Source organism: Zootoca vivipara, chromosome 3, assembly GCF_963506605.1.
Source record: "Zootoca vivipara chromosome 3, rZooViv1.1, whole genome shotgun sequence".
In the NCBI taxonomy this organism is placed as follows: Eukaryota; Metazoa; Chordata; class Lepidosauria; order Squamata; family Lacertidae; genus Zootoca; species Zootoca vivipara.
In genome coordinates this window covers 102,694,867-102,716,304 of record NC_083278.1, presented here as the reverse complement: position 1 = coordinate 102,716,304, position 21,438 = coordinate 102,694,867, and the positions used below count along the sequence as shown (strand labels likewise).

Genomic DNA, 21,438 nt, shown 5'->3' with positions numbered 1-21,438 from the left:
GACTGCAAGAAGATCAAACCTATCCATTCTGAAGGAAATCAGCCCTGAGTGCTCCCTGGAAGGACAGATCGTGAAGCTGAGGCTCCAATTCTTTGGCCACCTCATGAGAAGAGAAGACTCCCTGGAAAAGACCCTGATGTTGGGAAAGATTGAGGGCACTAGGAGAAGGGGACGACAGAGAACGAGATGGTTGGACAGTGTTCTCGAAGCTACGAACATGAGTTTGACCAAACTGCAGGAGGCAGTGGAAGACAGGAGTGCCTGGCGTGCTATGGTCCATGGGGTCATGAAGGGTCGGACACGACTAAACGACTAAACGACAACAACAACAAAGAACAGAATCTGAACGGTGGAAGGGCACCGGCGGTGGGAGGCCTCATTAGGGAAAGCGCACCTCGGTTTCAGAACAGTTTCGGTTTAAGAACAGACTTTCTGAACAGATTAAGTTTGTAAACTGAGGTACCTCTGTACTTAGAAACACATTAAAAAGCTTCCCTATACAGGGCTGCCTTCAGATGTCTTCTAAAAGTTATATAGTTGGTCATCTCCTTGACATCTGAGGGGCGGGCGTTCCACAGGGAGGGCGCCACTACCAAGAAGGCTATACGACGCTCACATTCACAACACAAACCGTCCACACTCCTACTTCTTTGGATCTCTCTCACACACATACCTCTCCTTTTCAGACCACACATACATGTGCTCCAGCTCTCTCACACACAGACCACACGTGCATCTCCTCCTCTCTCACACACATAGACATGCGCAAGACTTTTCCAAGGGCAGCAGGGAGGCAAAGTACACCGCTGAAAGGGCAAGCAAATTTCTCACAAACAATAGGCAGGATGGGGTGTGTGCATTTGGCTTCATATTGCACATACTAAAAACACTTCTTACTCTCTTTCTAAGTGGAAGATGGGAATCTGGGGCTTAATGGATCATCCTGGGGCCACTGAAAAAGGCCTCCAGGAGCACCACGGTGAAAGTTCTCATAAGAAGGTCGGTGGAGAATGCGGGCACAATTCAGGCTGCGGGATTATTGACTGAATTCTCCACCAATCTGTTACACTGTGGTGTCTGCAAGCCGTAAATTACCAACCTCTGGGCTGAACTTGATTGACATTTCCTCCACCACCAGCAGCACACAAGAGTGTATTTTACTCACATTGGAAAGGGGAAACTTGTAGCAGAGCAAATTTTGTGAATTCATAAATATGGCAAAATTAACCACAATAATAAGAGGAAAATCGAACCAAAAAACAAAAGAAGGAATGGAGTTGCGTAAGAGAATATATAAAGAAACATTCTTTTGGGATACTGTAGAATGTAGAATGGGACCCAGGTGGCGCTGTGGTTAAACCACTGAGCCTAGGGCTTGCTGATCAGAAGGTCGGCGGTTCGAATCCCTGTGACGGGGTGAGCTCCCGTTGCTTGGTCCCAGCTCCTGCCAACCTAGCAGTTCGAAAGCACATCAAAATGCAAGTAGATAAATAGGAACTGCTACAGCGGGAAGGTAAACGGCGTTTCCATGTGCTGCTCTGGTTTGCCAGAAGCGGCTTTGTCATGCTGGCCACATGACCTGGAAGCTATACGCCGGCTCCCTCGGCCAATAATGCGAGATGAGCGCGCAACCCCAGAGTCGGTCACGACTGGACCTAATGGTCAGGGGTCCCTTTACCTTTTACCTAGAAATATTGATACGAAGAATAAGAACGACGCAAGGATAAGGGAAAGGGTAACAATAAGCAAAACAGAAATAGAAATAAATAACAACAGTTGAGCACAACGAAAGACGACAAATGTAAAAGAAGGAGGTCACACACGGGTGAAGGGAAGTTGGGTTTATTCTATATATTGTTTAGTTTTGTGTTGTTTTGCATGTTTATGAAAACGTATGTTTTTCTTTTTTTTATGTAAATTTAATTTATTTTGGTTTTGTATGATTAAATAAATTAAATAAAATAAAATAAATAAAAAGACTGTCTTTTACACTTCTCTGGAAGCCCCAGTTCAGCTTCCCTTCTGAACGCTTGCTTCTCTTTTGCTTCCTCTCTCCTGCAGTTTGTATTGACGGCATTGAGTGGAATGATGTGAAGTTTTTCCAGCTGGCCGCACAGTGGCCGACACACGTCAAGCATTTCCCCATCGGCATCTTTGGCTACACAAAGAGCGCGTGAGGATAAAGGAAAGGAACCAGCCCGAGGCGCAAGAGCCTCGGGGAGGACTTGGGCTCTGCCATGCTGAACAGAGGAGGGATGATCCAGCTCCTTGCTTCTGCCGAAGATGACTGACTGGACTGGACTGCCTGACGGCCCAGGGCTGGGGCCCTGATCCGGCCAGGCCCCTCTTTGGCTCCATTTGTTCTGTGCAAGGAGCACCCCGATTTGCTTTACGTCTCACCCATGAGGTTTTTTTTGTTTTTGTTTTTGTTTTTTAACGTGAACTTGGTCCTAGGAAACGGAAGGAAGGCACACACACCTGCACGCATTCACAGAGCTTTCTCAGCCCGGACTCTTGAAGACTCGGCCGTTGGGCTAGTCTTCCTTGTTCCAAACAGGGTCAGGAATGAAAGAGGCCGGGGGGGGGGGGACTTCCACAGCTCCCCAACCAGCCGTCAGCTCGGGGCAGCTGGGACTGTGTTCCCTCCCATGCCTTGCCATGGGCAAGAAAGGGGGTTTGCTCAGCCAGGCTCACCCCATTGCATTCTGGGCAAGCTGGACCTCTGCCCACAAGTGCCACTCTGCAGTGCCCACCCCCAATGCACAGAGGGCTCCTGGGATCTTGGGTACCTTGCCATCTTTTGACACCAAGTAGCTTTCCCCGTCTCTCCTAAAAAATACTTGGCTTCTCCTGCTTGGCACCACTCAGCTTCTCATGCCCTGAGGAGATGCGCAGACGGGAGTATAGAAAGCAAGTGGTAGAGAGATGGCAAAAAGGAAGGAAGGAAGGAAAGGCAGGCGCAACTCTTTCTGCAGCAGGCAGCCGGTCCAGGTACGAGCTGCTTTGTGTAGTTCAAGACGTTTGCAAAACAAAAGGCTGGAGTTGCTGAGTTTTTGTTCGCTTCCCCCCATTTGTCAGTGGGGAAGTGCCGGAGCCCAGGGCAGCGCCTGCCTCCGGGACCTGATAGACGGTGGGATTGCTCTGGTGCAGCAGAGCAAAGGGACTGAATCCTAGAGCGGCTGGTTCTTTGCCACTTTAAAGCACAGTAGGCCGACCTCCATGGCAAAAGGCGGGAGAAACTCAACTGAGTGCCATTCCAATGGAATAGGAAGGGGGGGAAAGGCCTCGCTATAGCAGCACAGCTTGTATGGGGCTGGAGGGGGAAGCCTAGGGGCTTCTTCACTAACCAATCTGTTCCGGCTTTTATTTGTGGGGGGCAGGGAGGGGAGTGCAGAGGAATTAAGACGAGAGAAAAAGAGAGTTGGGGCAGGGCAAGGCCGTCTTCTTGCGGGCTGTACTGCAGCTGTGTGTAAAACAGGGTGTGCTTTCATTGCCGCACTGCTGGGCCCTGCTAGGTAGCGGGAGCAAGAGGGGGAGCTAATGCTCGCACAGCTGAGGGAGGGCAGGCAAGAGGCCCCTGCGGCCTGTGCCCCCGGGAAGGCGCTCTCTTGCGATGGAGCACCAGCTTACATGCCGTGCACTCCATTGATGGCCACGGCACTCACTGTAGCGCTCTCCTAAGCTCTGCAAGCTGGGCCCGGTTGCACCTTCGCGAGGCAGGTCTCTTGCAGAACAGGATGTACAAGGAGGAACAAGTTCCTTTTAAAAATGACTGGCACACACACACACACAGGCACAGATAAATACACATGAAGACATCCTAAAATCCCACACGAGCACCAGAACGAGAGAGCCAGTAACTGCATCAAAGGTGTCATGAGCCTAGCCTTCCCGTGGCAGCTATTTGTGCCTCTTTGCCCTCCTCTTCCCTGACGAGACCGCCAGCGCCCCCACCCCTTCCCTTCTCTCTCTCCTCTTCTCAAAAACCAAGTGGACTCCCAAGGACCAGGCCTCCCTGCCTTCCTGGAGCTCCTTGCGTCACTAGAACTGCCAAACCAACCTTCCCCTGCCTTGAAAGTGTATCCTACCGAACTCAAGAGACCTAAACTGTGGTATTGCGCCTGCTCGTCGGACGCAGCTGCTCGAGGTTAGGAGAGCAGGGATGGGTGGGTTAACCCCATTTTTTACAAGATTCTATTTTTGTTAAACTTAATGTAAGGTTGCTTTCTGGATTAATTTTAATAAATTAATGCTGGTACCATTGTGACCGACGAGCCTTCGGGTCAATTTGTGAGTCGGTTTGGAATTTTTGCCTTGTTTTGAGAAGTAAAAGGTCAAAGAACTACAGCGACTAATTCTGTGAGCAAAAGGGGAACCCGGGCTTGCCGTTTTTTGAAAACTCCGGCCTCTCCCACTGCCATGCATGTGGCAAACTGCGAGGGGGGCTTCGAAAGCGGTTGTGGAGCTTTCCGGTTTTGAGAAAACATAAACGCAATGGCACCAGGCTCCTACTGCAAGCTCCTTGCATGAGGCCAGAGCAGCTTTTTAGCTCTCAAATGCTGGGTCTAGAGATGGATCCCTGATGTGTGAATGTTAATGCAGCAGAAAATATGCCTAGCTTCTGCAGCACATGTCAGAAGTTGGTGCTTTGTTCCTGGACTCTTCCTTCTTGTCTCCCTCCTTTAAAAGCTATCTAAATTCCAACCAGTGTGCACTTCATCACCTATATCGCCAAATGTTTCCCTGTTCAAATCTTCATAACGGATTGATCTTTCGGTGTCAAAGGTAGCAGGCCAGCAATGGAAACCACTTTCCGGTATCTCAGACTTACCTGTTACCAGGTTAGACACAGCAACATGCGTATTTCCAAGAGGAAAGGCACTCTAAGCCTTTGGATAAATGTCCATCTTGTACTATTGGCAGCCCCTCCTGCCTCCTGTTAAACCTGACCCCAACCTGCACAGTTAGGCGCTGTCTACCAGCATGCTGAATTTAGGGAGAAAAGGTGCAGTGTGGGTGCAAGTCAGCTCCAGAAGCCTCTGCCTTGGCTTCCGCAGTTCCACCCATCCCTAAGCAGTTGGAAATTTGCTTTCCAAAGCAGTTCAAGCCTGAGAGTATAAAGCCTTTGTGGTAGTTATGTTTTCCTTTTCTAAAGAACTGGCACTACTTTGTTCCACATCCTGTAGTAATCTGCTGAAATCTTTGGCAATGGGAGGGTTTGTTTGTTTGTTTTTTTAAAAAGGTGGGTGTATAAAGATTGCTGAAACTGTTGTGCAAAGTTGCTTGTGCTTAACTGGTTAAGGTGTCCAGCTGCATGAAAACAAGACAGCTACGGTGTGGACATCAATGAGATGGTGATGCTGGGACTGCCTTCCAGGTGCTGAGTGTAACTGCCTTCCTTCCTTGTTGCAAGCTGAAGTCCATCAACCCAAGCATCTGATCTCGTTTCTACCAAACAACACACCACCTGAATTCAGCTGCTTGCAACAAAGACAGTACAGTGGTGCCTCGCTTAACGAATGCCCTGCTTAACGAAATTTCCGCTTAACGAAAGGATTTTTCGAGCGGAGGTTACCTCGCTAGACGAATGCGTTTTACAAAAAATTCATCTAGCGAATCGCGGTTTCCCATAGGAATGCATTGAAATTCAATTAATGCGTTCCTATGGGCAAAAAAAAATTCAAAAAAATTTCAATGCGTTCCTATGGGATTCGCTAGACAAATTTTTCGCTATAAGAAAAGACCCGTGGAACGAATTAATTTCGTCTAGTGAGGCACCACTGTAACTCGGTTCATGCTAACGTTATACCGCTGGACCCATAATAGTTCAAGGAAACCAGCCATGGATTGTTAACCTATTTATTTATTTATTTATTTATTTATTTATTTATTTATTTATTATTTGGACTTCAGCAGTTGATGGGATTGCAGGTTTTGGACTTCTTCAGAAGGGAATGAAATGACACAGCAGCTGGCTGTTGCATTGAACAGAGGCAACAGAAAGCATAGGAGGTAAAACAATATGCAGAAGTCTGTGTGAGTGAGATGTCTTATACCTCATTTTTTACCCTCCAACAGCGCAGTCCAATTTTTCATACCAAGTGGGCCACAAGGGTACTTTGACACAGAAACTGTGGGTTACACACTGCCCTAATGTGCGTGAGGGGGAGCAAGGTGAAAATATTAGCCCCCAGCCCTCACACTGGCTTCCCAAAAATTAGGTAAGCAAGGTGCTGTGCTTTGGGATGAAGGCATGAAGCTCTGGCAGGGTCCTAGAGCTCTCCCACCTCCTTCCCATAGCTGGGAAAGCGCTAACTAGGCTTTGGGAAGGTGTGAGGACTCTCAGACCCTGTCACGGCCGTCCTGTCACCTTCCCAAAGCCCAGCACCTCACGTACCTGATTTTGGGAAGATGACAATCCTGTTTATTTCTGACCCCTGGTCATGCTGGCTGGAGCTGAGGAAGGTTGGCGTCTTAACAGAAGGTCAAAGGCCACACAGCCCATCCCCACAAGCCATATCAATGTGTAATGTTTAAAAACTGGGTGGCTCCAACCATCCCTTCCTTCAGTGACTGTAGGTCCCTATAGACCTCTACAAATACACATATTCCCTACTGGCGCTGTAGGGACACAAATCATGTGCACTTGTTATGTAAACGAACTTGCTCACAAGCTACATCTGAGAGTACAAACTTCTAGGTCTCGTTTTTGGAATGAAATAAACAGCAGTGACCACCCCAGGCCAGGTCTGGCCATTGGCAAGGGCTTCAGCACCCATCAAAGGCTGACTCATCCATTGCAAAGGGAAAGGCGCCGGCCGTTCACTCTTCAGCCTCTGCCCAATGGCAACCATTGTCAGGCTAGAATGCAAGAGGCTCAATCATTATTGTGATTATTATTTATTACATTTGCATACCACCCGTCGTCCAGAGATCCCAAGGCAGTTCACAGCACAAAAATATAAAACGAGAACACAAAATGCATTAAAAATAAATAAAAAATAAATACACCAGCGCTAGATTCCTACACAAAGGCTAGGCCGGATGTCCTGTCTTACGCACCGAAAGGATGTCGTAAAGAAATCAGAGCACATGCAGCCAACAGGAGGCACTTTAGATGACGACGGACTACAACTCCTGAAGATCCTGGACCACTCGCTATCTTGGCTGCAGCTGTCGGGAGTGGCTAGTGCCAACATCATCTAGAGGACACCATGTTGTAACAGCTCAGTGAGGTTTGTCCAGCAGCCAAACGAACATGCAAGGATGGGAGATGCTCCTCCCCTAAGGCCAGGGGCATGAATCAAAAGATCACGTTTCCAGTGAGGGGGAAGGAAGCAATCCTTCCACCTTGGCCATGTTTGCAAGGCAATTTGACACGGGGGGGAAATAAGGCAAGTATATCATCTGGAGAAGACGCTTCCCGAGTCGCCTGGGTTATACAACCCAGTGTATAACCCACAAGTGACTCTGGACATTCAGGAAAGGCTGTGGCTGCTTACCAACCAGTCTGCGTTGCATCCTATTGCACCGAATAACAGGCCGGCTGCTAGCCCAGGAGGCCTACAGCAGCCAGGTAGTGGCTTGAATAAAACACATCCACCTTCTGGAAGCAGCTGCTTGCGACAGCTTGGCTAGTTTCTCCTTGCAGGAGGGAGCCAGCTCTGCCCACCGCAAGCACACTTTGCTCTCCGCTGAAAAGGCAGCTTGCGATCCTCCTATTCGGAGGAGTCGGAGTCAGCCGTGGAGCAAAAACAACGCCCATTGCCCTCCTTGCCGTTGCGTCGAAAAGCAAGGGCCGCTCTCTCAATCCCATGCAGGAAGGCAGCATTCTGGGCAGCTATGTCAGAATGCCAACAGCCAGTTCTACCTAAATGTAGAGAAGGCCTGTCTCTTTTCTGGGCAGGGCGCAGTGGGTGCTTTTTTTATCTCAACGGTCTGGAACACTACTTGAGGCTGGTTCCTTGGTGCCGGCAGGGCGGGGGGCTTCTTGGAGACGCACTGCAAGAGATGTGGGTGGTCTTCCCGGCGCTGGATGGAGCCCTGGTTTAGCAGGTGGAGCACGCAGGACAGGACATCAGCGCTGCTGCAGCAGAAGCTGGAGAACTTTGGGACCGAGGCCGGCTTTGGTTTCTGGCAGGCATCTATCACCTGGTAAAGGCAGAAAGAGTGGGTTAGTCCCTGGTATTGGCTACCAGCCGGACTGCGCTACAAGGTCAGACCCCTGCATTTCGTACCCTGAACACCAGGCTGTCGATGTGCAGCTCTCTCTCCTCTTTCAGGATCTCGAGAAGGAGGCAGCAGATGGCGTTCCTCTTCCTCTCCAGAGCCCCGCCCTCGTTCTCTTCCACATTGAAGTAGGTCTGCTTGGGCAACAGCCACAGGCGCTGGCTGGGCGCTAGGGCCAGTGTCCCCTCACTCAGCCTCAAGATATCTGGAACCAAAAGGCATAGGGCAGGCATAGCCAAGATTGTGCCTTCCAGCTGCGGGGAACTACAACTCCTATCATCCTTAGCCGGGCTGGTGGGAACTGTAGTGCAGGACACCTAGAAGGCCCTAGGTTGGCTACCCCGACGTAAGGACTTCAGACTGGCAGAACTTTTTGAGGCCTAGCTTGGGAAACTCTCCTTGGCTGTAGTTTTCTAAAGGATTCGGGCAAAGCAAGTGCTCCGTGGAAATAGCTGGAAGTCAGGATCCCACCCACCCCAAAGTAAATCAAGATCCCATCTCCATACTTACCCTGGCTCTGGGTCAAGATTGCATTCGCCGTCAGAGGTTTCAGCGCACAGTTGAGGAGCTCAGGGGAGAGACCTGTGGCTTGAAAGAGCCTTTCCACAGAAACCTCCTAGGGCCAAAAGGGAAAAGAAAACGGAGGTAAACGAAGACAGCCTCAGAGGAATTCTTGAACACCTGCAACGGTGATGGAAGCAGGTTGAGTTAATGCCTCCTTCAAGAATTAGGGGGGGATTTGCATATATATATATATAATTTTATTATTTATACCCCGCCTATCTGGGTGCGTTGCCCCAGCCAATCACAGGAAATAGGAAATTTGCAGGGTGCATGCTCAAATCCATACAGGAGGAGTCGCTGAACTGCTAGTTTCTGCCACAACGGCAATCACAGGATGTGGGGATAACCATGAGAAGGTTTTGCAACTTCTGAAGCAGAGACCGTGTTTCTCATAAAATAAGACACCGTCTTATATTTATTTTACTCAAGAAAAGAAGCCTATGGCTTATTTTCGGGGGGTGTCTTATTTTTATTTTACTAACCGGTAAGTCGCTGCTGCTGCTCAGGCGCCGACAAAGCGCCCCGCAGCGCACGCCGCATGGAGCCCCGAGCCAGCGTGCCCCGCTGAAGCGCTGACAAAGCGCCCAGCAGCGCCACACGGAGCACCCCGAGCCAGCGGGACCCAGCAGTGCTCTGTAGCACTTTGAATCCTCCTCCTCTTCCTGCGGCTCGGGGCACTCTGTGTGGCGCTGCCGGGCGCTTTGTCGGCGCTTCAGCTGGGTCCCGCTGGCTCGGGGCTCCACACGGCGCGCGCTGCTGGGTGTTTTGGCGAGGCCCTCCAGAACTGCACTTAGCACTACGGCTTATTTTCGGGGTATGTCTTAGATTTTTTCAACGCATGAAAATCGTGCCATGGCTTATTTTATAGGCACGTCTTAAAATGTGAGAAACACGGTAGAAGGCAAGCTAAGCATTGTCCAACAGAGCGCACCTAGAGTTAGTTAAACAGGAACTGTGCTTGATGCTAAGCCAAGCCTGGGGATCCAGTAGGGCTTTCAATCTCTACTGTGCAAAATTAAGGCGGTGGGGCTGTTTCAAGACAGGGTCGCCAACATTTCAGGATCTGTGGGTGGATCTGCAAACTGGAGGATTTGTCATGGGCAACACACACACACACACACACACACCATTGCAACCAAGCACACCCCAAAACCTATTCTGTTGGCTACAACAGATTGCTTCTCTCAAACTAAACTTCAGCGAGTAGAGGAGCAGAGGAAGGGGCCTTGTGAGTACAAGAGAAGGCCTCTCTGAGCACATCTGTGCTAGCAGGCATCACATTGGCAACCCATGTTTTACGCAAACGCAGGCCATCATATGAGTCACGGAAGATGCCCAGCTGATGGCAAACAAGTGGGGATCAAGGGAGTCTCAGACCTCGGCAGTGTTGAAGCAGAGGAGGATGTACATCTGCAGGGTAGAGACATGCAGGAGGCAGCCCTGGTACTCAAGCTCCGCGTGGCCCAGCCACGTCCACTGCAAACGCCGCGGCTTGGTGTGCTCCAGCCCAAAGCGGCTCTGACCTGAGAAAGACAAAGACAAAGGTCAGGGAGTAACACAGTGGCAAGACGGGCAACACTCTCTCTGCCTCTCTGCTCAAGGACAGGATATCACAATACTGGGGTTGGAGAAGCATGAACGAAACACAAATCTTGTTTCTTTAAAAATTGTCTTATCCCATGTTCCTTAGAATAGCCAGATTTCCCAAAGATTATGAACCTCTTAACCAGGCATCCCCAAACTTCGGCCCTCCAGATGTTTTGGACTACAATTCCCAACTTCCCCGACCACTGTCCTGTTAGCTAGGGATCATGGGAGTTGTAGGCCAAAACATCTGGAGGGCCGCAGGTTGGGGATGCCTGCTCTTAACGCTGCCTCTCTCAAAGTATGATTTAAAGATTCACAGCTCCCCGTGAAGGTTTGTATCATTTCTTTATAGAAAGATTTATGATTCTCAATTCCAAGTTCAGAGTCTCGGGTAAAAGTGGGGTCCCCCTGCCCCCCAGAAACTCAGCCTGAGGGAGGCAGGGAGGCCTGCAAGGAAGGAGCTGCTCATTTTGGGCTCAAGAACAGCCTGGCACTCACTCTGGGTGTAGAAGTCAGCAAACTTGCTCAGGTGCTGACTGAGGGATTCTGGGAAGAACCTGGTAGGATCCTCCAGGTAGCAGAACGAGGAGATGGTCCAACAGCGTGGAGACAACGCCAGCACCTTCACCTCGGCCTCTTCCTCCCGAGAGAACAACTGCTGTGCCTGCACCATCTGGGGAAATACAGAAGGTTTGTGGCTTTGGCGGACAGTGGGAGCTCCCCAGGCAGTGTCAACGGAGGAAGAAAAGGCCGGGGGGGGGGCAGAGGACCTCCTGCGTGGTCCACAGGGGTGGCGCTCTGCCCTGCTGGTCCCTCCTTCGTCTCTCACCTCGCCTTCCTCCATCTCCTCCTCCGCCTCCCAGTTCCCATCCTGGTCGAGCTCCAGCAGGTGCTTGTCGAGCTGCTCCAGCTGGAAGAGGTGGAACTGCTGCTGCTGCTCCTCCAGCTCACTCAGGTTCTTCAGCATCTGCTGGGGGAAACGGTTGGGGAAGCACAGCCCAATGTGCTCCACCACGGCACACTCCAGCCACGTCTTGCCCTGCGACAGGAGCCGGTCTCCCAGGTAGTACCTGCACAAACAGAGAGGTCAGGCCAAAGGCTGGGCACCCCCGTCAGCCCAGACCCCCCTCGTCCCTCCTGCAGGGCAGGGCAGGCCAGTAGAAGACCCAGACCCAAGGAAGGAAGAAACCCAGCAGCTGACTGAACTGGCGTTCTCAATTCCTTCTTCCCTACGGAAGTGCCAGGAATAGGCTGCACCACTTCCTGCCCAACGCCTGCGCCGTCTCCCAGAACAACCTGATAAGCAGCTTCTTGGGAATATGGGAAGCTGCCTTGTACTGAGCCAGGTCCCTTGGTCCCTCCAGCTCAGCATTGGCTACACTGACTGGCAGTGGCTCCAGGGCTTCAGGCAGGAATATCTCCCTCCTTCCTGGAGACGGAACCCAAGACCTTCTGCATTGATGGCAGCTGTTCTCCCCACCCCACCCCGATCTCTGGCCCTCCCCTCCCCAGTACGATTCCACATATCTGCCCCACGAAGGCCTCCTCACCGGTAGAAGTGCTCAAAGGTGTTGGCCAACTCCAGGCCTGCCAGGAAGAGGACGGGCTCCAGGCTCTGCTGCAGGCGCCGCAGAGTCTCCACGTTGCCAGAGTCCGCCCAGCTCTTCTGGATCCACCGGTCGATGTAGCGGGCAAACTGCTCACTCACCTGTTGGCCACAGAGCAAGAGGCACCAGTTGAAGCAGGGAGAAGAAGCAGGCGGAGCTTCCATGAAGGGAGAAGGGAGGAGAGGTAGGTGGAGGGGATCCCTCCCTCCAAACCAGCAACGCCTCCAGGGAAGGGGATGGACAAGTCATCTGGGGAAGATCCCAGAAGGGGAAGCTAGCTGCTCTGTGATGCCAGTGGAGCCAAGCAGGCTGCGAGGTGAGGCCACGTCTGACATCCCTGGAACTGCAAGGGGCAAGGCTTTGATGGTGTTTCCTGCTTGGCAGGAGGTTGGACTGGATGGCCCTTGTGGTCTCTTCCAACTCTATGATTCTGATTCTAAGGCCAGGTTGCCTGCAGAGCTCAGAGACCAGAGACGGAGGCCAGGGGGGATGTCAGAGGGAAGGTTCTGCTCCTTGCAAATGACCTCCCCCATTACTAGGCCGTGCCCCCCACCCCACCCTTCCGCCCTTACTCACGTGCATGGCTGTCAGGAAGGAGAGCTGCAGCAGACCCCCCGAGAAGCCGTGGCACAGGGCCAGCATGAAGGACATCTGCTGCCCAAAAAGCTCCTCCATGGCGGTGCGGAGGCGCAGGTAGGTGTTGCAGTAGCGCTCCACAAAGTCCGAGGCCTGCCAGGAGGACTCCAGGAACAGCTTCACCTGGGCAGAGGGACGGCAGGAGCACAACAGGGTCAGAGCAACTCACACGCCCTTCCCTGGCTCCCTGGGGCCTGCCTGGAAGTCTTCCTGCTGGCAGTGGTGCCTGGCGTTGGGTTACGAGAGAGAATGCAGGCTGGTTGCCTGTCCTGGGTAGTGGTAAACACCCTTTATCTCATCTTTTGATTGGTCTGTCAGTCATCAGGAAAGTCTGTGCATGTGACTGGAACTGGGGCAGAAGTTTCAAAATAAGAACGAGGCTCCCACCTAATTTAGCAGCACCACGTAGAGCTTGAACCCCCTTTCCTGGGAGAGTCTGATCCACACCCAGTCCTGCCCTGCAGCCTCAGCTCTCCCCAAGGCTGCCTTCCCAGTAACTCCCTAAAAGGCAGGGAAGCAACTGCATGCAGACACATATATACAAGCAGCAGGACTAGTGGATGGTCTGCCATGGAAGACGTGGCCTGGAAGACATCCGTTTGCAGCCAGGGAGAGTCGCTAAGGCCCATCTCACCCTGCTTGGTGCCCCCATTCGCACCCTGTTCCTCTGCTCCCCCTACCTGCTGCTGGACCACCCCTTTCCAGCACTGGGTGATGCCAGTAGTGCTGCTGGGCTTCTTCACGGCTGCCTTGACGGCCCCAGAACTCGACTCTTTGTTCTTCCCGTTCTTCCCGTCTGCAAAGTGGGGGTTGTGCAGCGTTATTCACGAGGACCGGAGCACCAGGCACCCCCTTCTGATTCAAGGGGGCCTGGAGGGCTCTCCTCCCTCCCCAAGGAAGCCTCTTCCTCCAATGCCACAACAGACAATCTTGCTCCTGCCAAGGTCTGCCTGGCTCCCCTGCAGTGACCTTCCCACCTTGACCTCGGAAAGGGGACCTGCCCCTCCTGGGGCTGCCTATCCGCCCAAGCAGGGAGTGGGGAGACACTCACTGGATTTCACAGGGGGCTTGAGCTCCTCAGGCTCAGGGCTGCTGGAGTCCACGTGCACCAGCAGGTGGCTCAGGCGCCGGACGCGAGAGTTGAAGATGGCCGCCCGGCTTTTGGCGCTCCGGGACGCCTCCAGGTTCTCCAGGTATTGGCTCAGGAGCCAGGAAAGGGGGCTGATGCCGCTGGGATCTGGAAGGGCAGGAAAGAGTCAAGAGGGAGGGCTGCTGGGAGAGGGGAGGGGAGGGATGGTGTGGCTCCCTGAGGCCAGGAAGGAGGCCATACCTGGAGTGGTGATGCTCTGCACCAAAGGGCTGATCAGAGCCTCCCAGCAGGTCTTGCCCAGGGCCTGGGCAGCTTCGTCGTCGGGAAGGAAGCGGTCGGCAAAGACCTGCTCGTGGCGCAAGGCACTGTTCAACCTGAAACAGCAAAGGGGTGAAGGGTCAGCTGCTGACTTGGGCGACGCTTGGAGGCCTTTGGAAGCCAGGGACAAATGGGCTGAGTGGCAATGCCTGCACAGGGTGCGGGACAAAGCAGGGCAGGAGCTTGAACATCATGAAACCTAACCAGATGGGTGGGGGATAAGTAATAAAAGTATTATTATTACTGAGATGAAAGGGGAGAGGACCAGGATGGATATTTTCCGACAGGGTTTCCCAAACTTGGGTCTCCAGCTCTTTTTGGACTACAATGCCCATCAACCCTAGCTAGCAGGATGGAGGATCAGGTCCGATGGGAATTGTAGTTCATCACCAGTTGGAGACCCAAGTTTGGGAAACCCTGTCTTAGGGTAAGCATGGGAAGGGCTGGGAATATGGACCCCCTCCCACTGCAAGAGGGAGACCCCTCCTTGCCCCACAGGACACCCCTGCCCCTCCCCACCTGCGGCCCCAGGGAAAGGGCACGAGAGGCACAGACCTGTTGAAGAGCTGCAGCAGCTGCATCCGGTCTTCCGAGATTTCCTGGCACCAGGTGTGCGCCTTGGTGGTGTAGAAGAGGTACGTGCGCCGGCACAGCTGCTCCTTGAAGATGGGCCAGAAGGTGGGCTTGGGACCCAGCACCTCGATGCCACGCACGCGAGTGTCAATGCCCCCCTGAGAACGACACAATCCTTTCCAGTGAAATCAAGGCAGCCCCCGTGGGGAGGGCCCACTCAAACACCCCAAAAGGTGCGCAGTCCTGCCTGCCTGCCTCCTACCTGCTGACAGCGCTTGATCTTGATCTGTATGATGGGCCAGAAGCAGTTCAGGTTCTCCAGGAGGATCACTCTGCTGGCTGATGGCGGGACAGTCACCTTTGGGCAGAAAAGGAGAAGATGCTGCTTGGATTTGTCATTGCGAAGATGCCTCTTTATCACAGAGGAGGAGGAGGAGAGGGGCAGGGAGGCCCTAACATTGTATTTGCCTAATTCCCTTGCTCTCTTCTTCCCTCCCACAGGGTTGTTAGTGTCAATTGCCTCTGTATGTATTTGTGCATGCGCACCTAATACAATAATTCTGTAAGTTGCGTGTCTCTGTTTCTCAATTTGACACTTTTATCCTGTTTTTTTTTATTGTGCAATTTTATGCACCGTGACTTGCTGCTATTTTTATTGATGGTGGTTTAGAATTTATTTATTGCAATTATCAAGAGTGAATTTCTGGTTAATTATTATTTGCTAGTGTTTTAATTTTATTAAAACCCCCATCATTCTGCCCGGACACTGAGGTCCAGTACCGAGGGCCTTCTGACGGTTCCCTCGTTGCGAGAAGCCAAGTTGCAGGGAACCAGGCAGAGGGCCTTCTCGGTGGTGGCGCCTGTCCTGTGGAATGTCCTCCCATCAGATGTCAAAGAGAAAAACAGCTACCAGATTTTTAGAAGACATCTGAAGGCAGCCCTGTTTAGGGAGGCTTTTAATGTTTAATTGTTTTATTTCATTTTTCTGTTGTAAGCCGCCCAGAGTGGCTGGGGAAACCCAGCCACATGGGCGGGGTATAAATAAATTATTATTATTATTATTATTATTATTATTATTATTATTATTATGTACGTTTTAAAGTTGTGTGTTTATCGTGACTTCTTTTTTGTATCAGGTCAGATTGTTTTTAAGGGGTGTGATCTTCGCTGCGTGTTTCTGGTTTCTTCAGCTTGTGATGCAGAAAGGTGGAATCCTAATTAAAAATGAAATGAAACTTTAAGCATTCTCCAGATGCTGCTTGAAGCACAACTCCCATCATCCCTGATAACTGGAGCGATGCTTGCTGGGGCTGGTGGGAGTTGCTGTTCAGCAACCCCCACTCCTGGTCCTCTCCGACTGGCGGCAGCTCTCAGCCAAAAGTCTTTCTTATTTCCTGGTGACTCCCTCCTTTGAACCAGAGACTAACCTTCTGAAGGCAAGGCTTGCATTCTCCACCACTGAACCTACAGTCCTTTTCACTTAAAGCTGTGCCAACAAAGGCAAAACCTTGTCAAGTGTGGTGTGCGTCTCAGAGCCAGGAACCCTTCCGTGGCACAGGGAAGAGCTTGATGCTCTCGAGTCTCTAGCCACGCAAGCACCTTTCAGGCTGCAGCACTGACCGTATTGAGCTTGATGCTGACGCTGGCTGCGCTCTCCCCTCCCATGACCATAACACGCGCTGGCATGTAGCTGGAATCCTCGCTGGTCACCAACAGAGACATCTGCCTGTGCAGGGAGAGAGGAGGGGTTCAAGAAACTTGGCTCTCTATGCCTGGCATCCAACCGTCTTGTTTTATTTATTTGTACAGTGGTACCTCGCAAGACGAATGCCTCGCGCAACGAAAAACTCGCAAGACGAAAGCGTTTTGCGATGTTTTTGGTGACTCGCAAGACGAAGTTTTCTATGGCAGCACTTCACAAGACAAAGTTTTTTGGCGGTTTTTGTTGTTGTTTTTTGCCGCGGCAAACCACGCCTCGCAAGACGAAATTACCGGAAGACGAAGCGACTCGCAGAACAAATTACTTTCGTCTTGCAAGGCACCACTGTATTCAATTTGCTGTTTTACAATTTAGAATATTCATTTAGACAACCTTAAAATATCAATGACTTCCCTTCTTCTCGTTCCATGGTTCATTTTGCATAGCATAAATCCCTGCATATCTTTATATAAACTAAACCGTTCAGTATTCCATTGTTACTTCCATCAAAACTTATTTACACTGTTGAGTTTATCTTAATGCTCCCTCTGGCTCACAGTAAGAAATCTCAACTCATTTGAAAATAACTGTGGAAATAACTGTGGAAAGAGATAAAGAAAGAGCTGGAGATTTGGGAGAGAATGGAGCTCTCCCTGCTTGGCAGAATCTCAGCTATCAAAATAAACCTATTGGCCAGGATGCTGTTTTTATGCCAATCAATACCAACTGTAAATAATGCAGGCTGCTTCAAGGAGTGGAAGACGGATATTTCTAAATTCATTTGGTGGGGGGGAAAGCCAAGAATTAAACATAAAATTTTGATTGATAGACATATTTTGTTTGTTTGTTTGTTTATCGGATTGATATGCTGCAAGGGATCACAAGATCTCAGGGCAGTTTGCAAGATACAGGATTAAAGCAACAAATAAATAGAACAGAAACAACAAAACATTAACCCCCCCCTCTCCCCTACACACATTTAAAAGGCCAAGGAATATTAATCAGCCAAAGGCCTGGTTTGAAGAGAAATGTTTTTGCCTGGCACCTAAAGGTATGTAAGGAAGGGGCCAGGAGAATTTCCCTGGGGAGAGCATCCCACAAAGAGCCACTGCAGAAAAGGCCTGTTCTCATGTTGCTGCCCTTCAGACTTCACGTGGAGGAGACACGTGAAATCAGACGATGAAAGCGGAGTCTGGGGTGGTTTATATGAGAAGAGGCAGCCCTTTTGCCAACCTATTGATGAACGTCTTCCAAAACACCCACAGAATAAATGAGAAAATCCAGTTGGACATTTCCAGGGGGGGTGGGTTATTTTTATTTCTTTAAACAGACCACTTTGAGCAAACTGGCAGAAATGCCACCCCTTGGACTACTGCAACGTGCTCTTTGACAGTGACCCGGAAACTGCAACTAATTCAGAATGCAGCAGCTAGACTGGTAACTGGGAGCAGCCGCTGAGACCATGTGACACTGGTCCTGAAAGACCTACATTGGCTCCCAGAACATTTCCGAGCCCTAAACGGCCTCGGCCCAATATATCTGAAGGAGCGTCTCCACCTCCGTCGTTCTGCCCGGACACTGAGGTCTAGAGCCGAGGGCCTTCTGGCAGGTTCTCCTCACTGCGAGAAGTGAGGTTACAGGGAACCAGGCAGAGGGCCTTCTCAGTAGTGGCACCTGTCCTGTGGTATGCCCTACCATCAGATGTCAAGGAAATAAAACAACTACAGTACCTGACTTTTAGAAGACATCTGAAGGCAGCCCTGTTTAGGGAAGTTTTTAATGTTTGATGTTTTATCACTTTATTGTTGTTATTATTAGTATTCTGTTGGGAGCCGCCCAGAGTGGCTGGGGAAACCCAGCCAGATGGGTGGGGTATAAATAAATAATAAATTATATTATTTATTATTATTAATAATAATATTTCCACCCTCAACTATTACAACGGCAAGAGAAGCCCTTTTCCCATCAGTCCCAAGCCCCAGATCCCATCTCCCAACAGGTATACTCACCGGATAACTACCCCACGATGCATATAGATGTTGATATGGTGGGAGGTGCTGCTGCCATTAGACTCCCAGTAGGTCTTGGGGTTCCCGTCCGTCAGCTTGCTGGCTTGCTGAGGGTTGGAGGAGACTTCCACCCTCTCCCAACACTTGTCGTCCTTGACCTCCGTGCTGCAGCCTGAGCAAAGAAGAAATGACCCTGGGCTTGGTGCAAACGGCCAGAGCCGTAAAAGGAATGAGACGTCGACAGCTCTGAAGGCTAAAAGGACACTCACCTTGGCAAAGACTGTGCAAGAACACATCGAAGAATGGGATGTTGATAGGCTGGTGGGTCTGCCTGTGTTCTTCTATTTGACCCAGAACCACCTGTGCATTTGGGAGCGGAGGGAGAGGAGAAAGAGGGCAAAGAGACACCCAATGTATTAAAGGGCAGTAAGAAGGCAGAGCTAGCTTTATGGAAGCTCAAGGTGTGCCGGTACCGGTGGACAACTCCCTATGCAGCTTAGGACCAGCATAAGAAGGATACTGAGCAGCTGGAAAGTGTGCAGAGGAAGGTGACCAAGATAACACAGGGGTCGGAAACCAAGCCTTATGAGGAATGGTTGAAGGAGCTGGGTATTTAACCTGGAAAAGAGGAGACTGACGGGAGATACGATAGCCATCTTCAACTATCTCAAGGGCTGTCACATGGAAGATGGAGCGAGCTTGTTTCCTCCTGCTTTGGAGGGTAGGATTCCAACCAGTCACAAGAAAGGAGATTCCGACTAAAGATCAGGAAGACGCTTTCCGACAGGAAGCACTGTTCGACACGGGATCAGATTCCCATGAGAGGTGGTGGAATCTCTTTCCTTGGGGGCTTTTAAGCAGAGGTTGGATGGTCGTAGGAAGTGATTCATAAATTAAATTATTATTATTAATTCTACTATTCTGTCAATTAATAATAATAATAATAATAATAATAATAAAGGTAAAAGGACCACTGACCATTAGGTCCAGTTGCAGATGACTCTGGGGTTGTGGCGCTCATCTCACTTTATTGGCCAAGGGAGCCGGCATACAGCTTCCAGGTCATGTGGCCAGCATGAGTAAGCCACTTCTGGCGAACCAGAGCAGTGCACGGAAACACCGTTTAGCTTCCTGCCGGAGCGGTACCTATTTATCTACTTGTACTTTGATGTGCTTTCGAACTGCTAGGTTGACAGGAGCAGGGACTGAACAATGGGAGCTCACCCTGTTGTGGGGATTCGAACCGCCGACCTTCTGTTCAGCAAGCCCTAGGCCAGTGATGGCGAACCTATGATACGCGTGTCAGGCGTGACACGCAGAGCCCTCACTGCTGGCACACGCCCTATCGGCCCATTCTCGCTGTTGTTGTTGGCTCCCCCCCCCATTTGTTCTCCCGCTCCTCCTACAGCTTGTCTCCGCTGTTGCTGGTAGCCAGAGATTGGTTTTTTAACCCTTTCTGTGCTGTTTTTTCTGGCGCTTTGGCAGACTATGATTGGGTGTAACAGCGTTCGTTTTTTAACCTGTTCTGTGCTGGGCTTTTTTGGCGCTTTGGCAGACTATGTCGGTGCTGCGTGTTAGTTCCAGCGAAGGTATTATCCGTCATTTATTTCTGTTCTCTCCCCCCCAAAAAAGCACAGCAGCCTTTGGGGCACCCCCCCAAAAAACAAAGCAACTTTTGCACCCCCAAAAAAAACCTCCAAAACTTTTGTTAGCAGCTCCCCCTAAAAAACTCAACAACTCTGGGCACTGATCTGTAAAAATGCTATGAGAGACACTGCCCATGTCTTTGTAAACTGAGAAAACCTTTAATAAAAATAAAATTTTTTTAAAAAAAACAACTCTGGGCACTTTGTGATAAATAAGGGTTTTTTGGTTTGGTTTGGTTAAATAATTAGTTTTTGGTTTATTATATTACAATTATACATTTTTGTTATTTAAACTATAAATATCACGAAATTATGGTTTTTTTCTTGAAGTGACACACCACCCGAGTTATGCTCGGTTTTTTGGCGAATTTTTACACACCCAGCTCAAAAGGTTGCCCATCACTGCCCTAGGCTCTGTGGTTTAACCCACAGCACCCCCCGCGTCCCTAATAATAATAATAATAGAAACATAGCATTGTAGGCTAGGAAGGTACCACAATTGTTATCTAATCCAATTGCACGCAATGCAGGAATCTTTTGCCCAACGTGGGGCTTGAACCCACAACCCCGAGATTGAGAGTGTCATGCTCTACCAACTGAGCTGGAAGAAGCCTGAGACTCAGAAGCTGTTTGGGGAGGATGACTCCTTCCTTCCTTATGGAATTTTTTATCCTGCCCTTCCCTCCCGAAGAAGCCCAGGACAGCAATGGCTATAAGCAAGGCAGAGCTTCCATGGCATTTCTTCCTGTTTCCCCAATTCATTGGCATGGCTTATCTCCATGCAATGCAGCCAATGCATGGCATTTCTTCCTGTTTCCCCAATTCATTGGCATGGCTTATCTCCATGCAATGCACCGTATCTGCAAGCGGCTCTGCTCCACCTGGCCTGCACTCCCAAGCTAGATCCCCCCACAAAAGGTACCGGGATTTACCTGGATGCAGCCAGCCAGGATGCTGGCGGTCATCTTCTTATAGAGGCCGGCGTACTTCTCGCACTTGCTCACGAGGTCGCCCAGTTCCGTCACCCATGGGAGACCGGAGCCATGCTTCTCCACGACTTTGGCCAAGGCTTCCTCGGTACGCAGGCAGCACATGGAAACTGCACAGTCTCTGTCCAGGGTTGCCAAGTGATGAAGGAACTCAATGGACTCCTGGACAACCTGCAGGTGATGGAAATTAAATAAAAGCACATCAGGAATTTATAACAGCATTTTTAAAAAACAACAACAACACAACAACAAGTACAGTGGTGCCTCGCTTAACGAATGCCCTGCTTAACGAAATTTCCGCTTAACGAAATGATTTTTCGAGCGGAGCTTGCCTCGCTAGATGAATGCGTTTTACGAAAAATTCGTCTAGCGAATCGCGGTTTCCCATAGGAATGCATTGAAATTCAATTAATGTGTTCCTATGGGCAAAAAAGAATTTAAAAAAAATTCAATGCATTCCTATGGGATTCGCTAGACGAATTTTTCGCTAT

General features: G+C 50.4%; 2 protein-coding genes across 7 annotated transcripts in view; one reads left to right on the top strand and one right to left on the bottom strand.

Annotated features, from left to right (window-relative positions):
- Nucleotides 1-4,267, top strand: part of LOC118083080 (phosphofurin acidic cluster sorting protein 2) — a 175,216-nt gene extending 170,949 nt beyond the window's left edge. For all 3 annotated transcript variants that reach the window (XM_035111139.2, XM_035111141.2, XM_035111140.2), the window contains one exon: nt 2,062-4,267. In XM_035111139.2, coding sequence (XP_034967030.2) covers nt 2,062-2,177 — 116 coding nt within the window. In that variant the 3' untranslated portion in view covers nt 2,178-4,267. The remainder of the gene's footprint in view (nt 1-2,061) is intronic.
- A 2,617-nt stretch (nt 4,268-6,884) lies between these two features.
- CUL7 (cullin 7) overlaps nt 6,885-21,438 on the bottom strand; it is a 38,185-nt gene continuing 23,631 nt past the window's right edge. For all 4 annotated transcript variants that reach the window (XM_060273054.1, XM_035111145.2, XM_035111142.2 and 1 more), the window contains exons 14-30: nt 20,891-21,118; nt 18,582-18,672; nt 18,313-18,484; nt 16,225-16,330; nt 14,867-14,962; nt 14,587-14,762; nt 13,954-14,087; nt 13,675-13,860; nt 13,304-13,419; nt 12,564-12,746; nt 11,931-12,088; nt 11,210-11,450; nt 10,879-11,053; nt 10,171-10,316; nt 8,740-8,845; nt 8,238-8,434; nt 6,885-8,151 (exon numbers count right to left, since the gene is read on the bottom strand). In XM_060273054.1, coding sequence (XP_060129037.1) covers nt 7,867-8,151; nt 8,238-8,434; nt 8,740-8,845; nt 10,171-10,316; nt 10,879-11,053; nt 11,210-11,450; nt 11,931-12,088; nt 12,564-12,746; nt 13,304-13,419; nt 13,675-13,860; nt 13,954-14,087; nt 14,587-14,762; nt 14,867-14,962; nt 16,225-16,330; nt 18,313-18,484; nt 18,582-18,672; nt 20,891-21,118 — 2,796 coding nt within the window. In that variant the 3' untranslated portion in view covers nt 6,885-7,866. The remainder of the gene's footprint in view (nt 8,152-8,237; nt 8,435-8,739; nt 8,846-10,170; nt 10,317-10,878; nt 11,054-11,209; nt 11,451-11,930; nt 12,089-12,563; nt 12,747-13,303; nt 13,420-13,674; nt 13,861-13,953; nt 14,088-14,586; nt 14,763-14,866; nt 14,963-16,224; nt 16,331-18,312; nt 18,485-18,581; nt 18,673-20,890; nt 21,119-21,438) is intronic.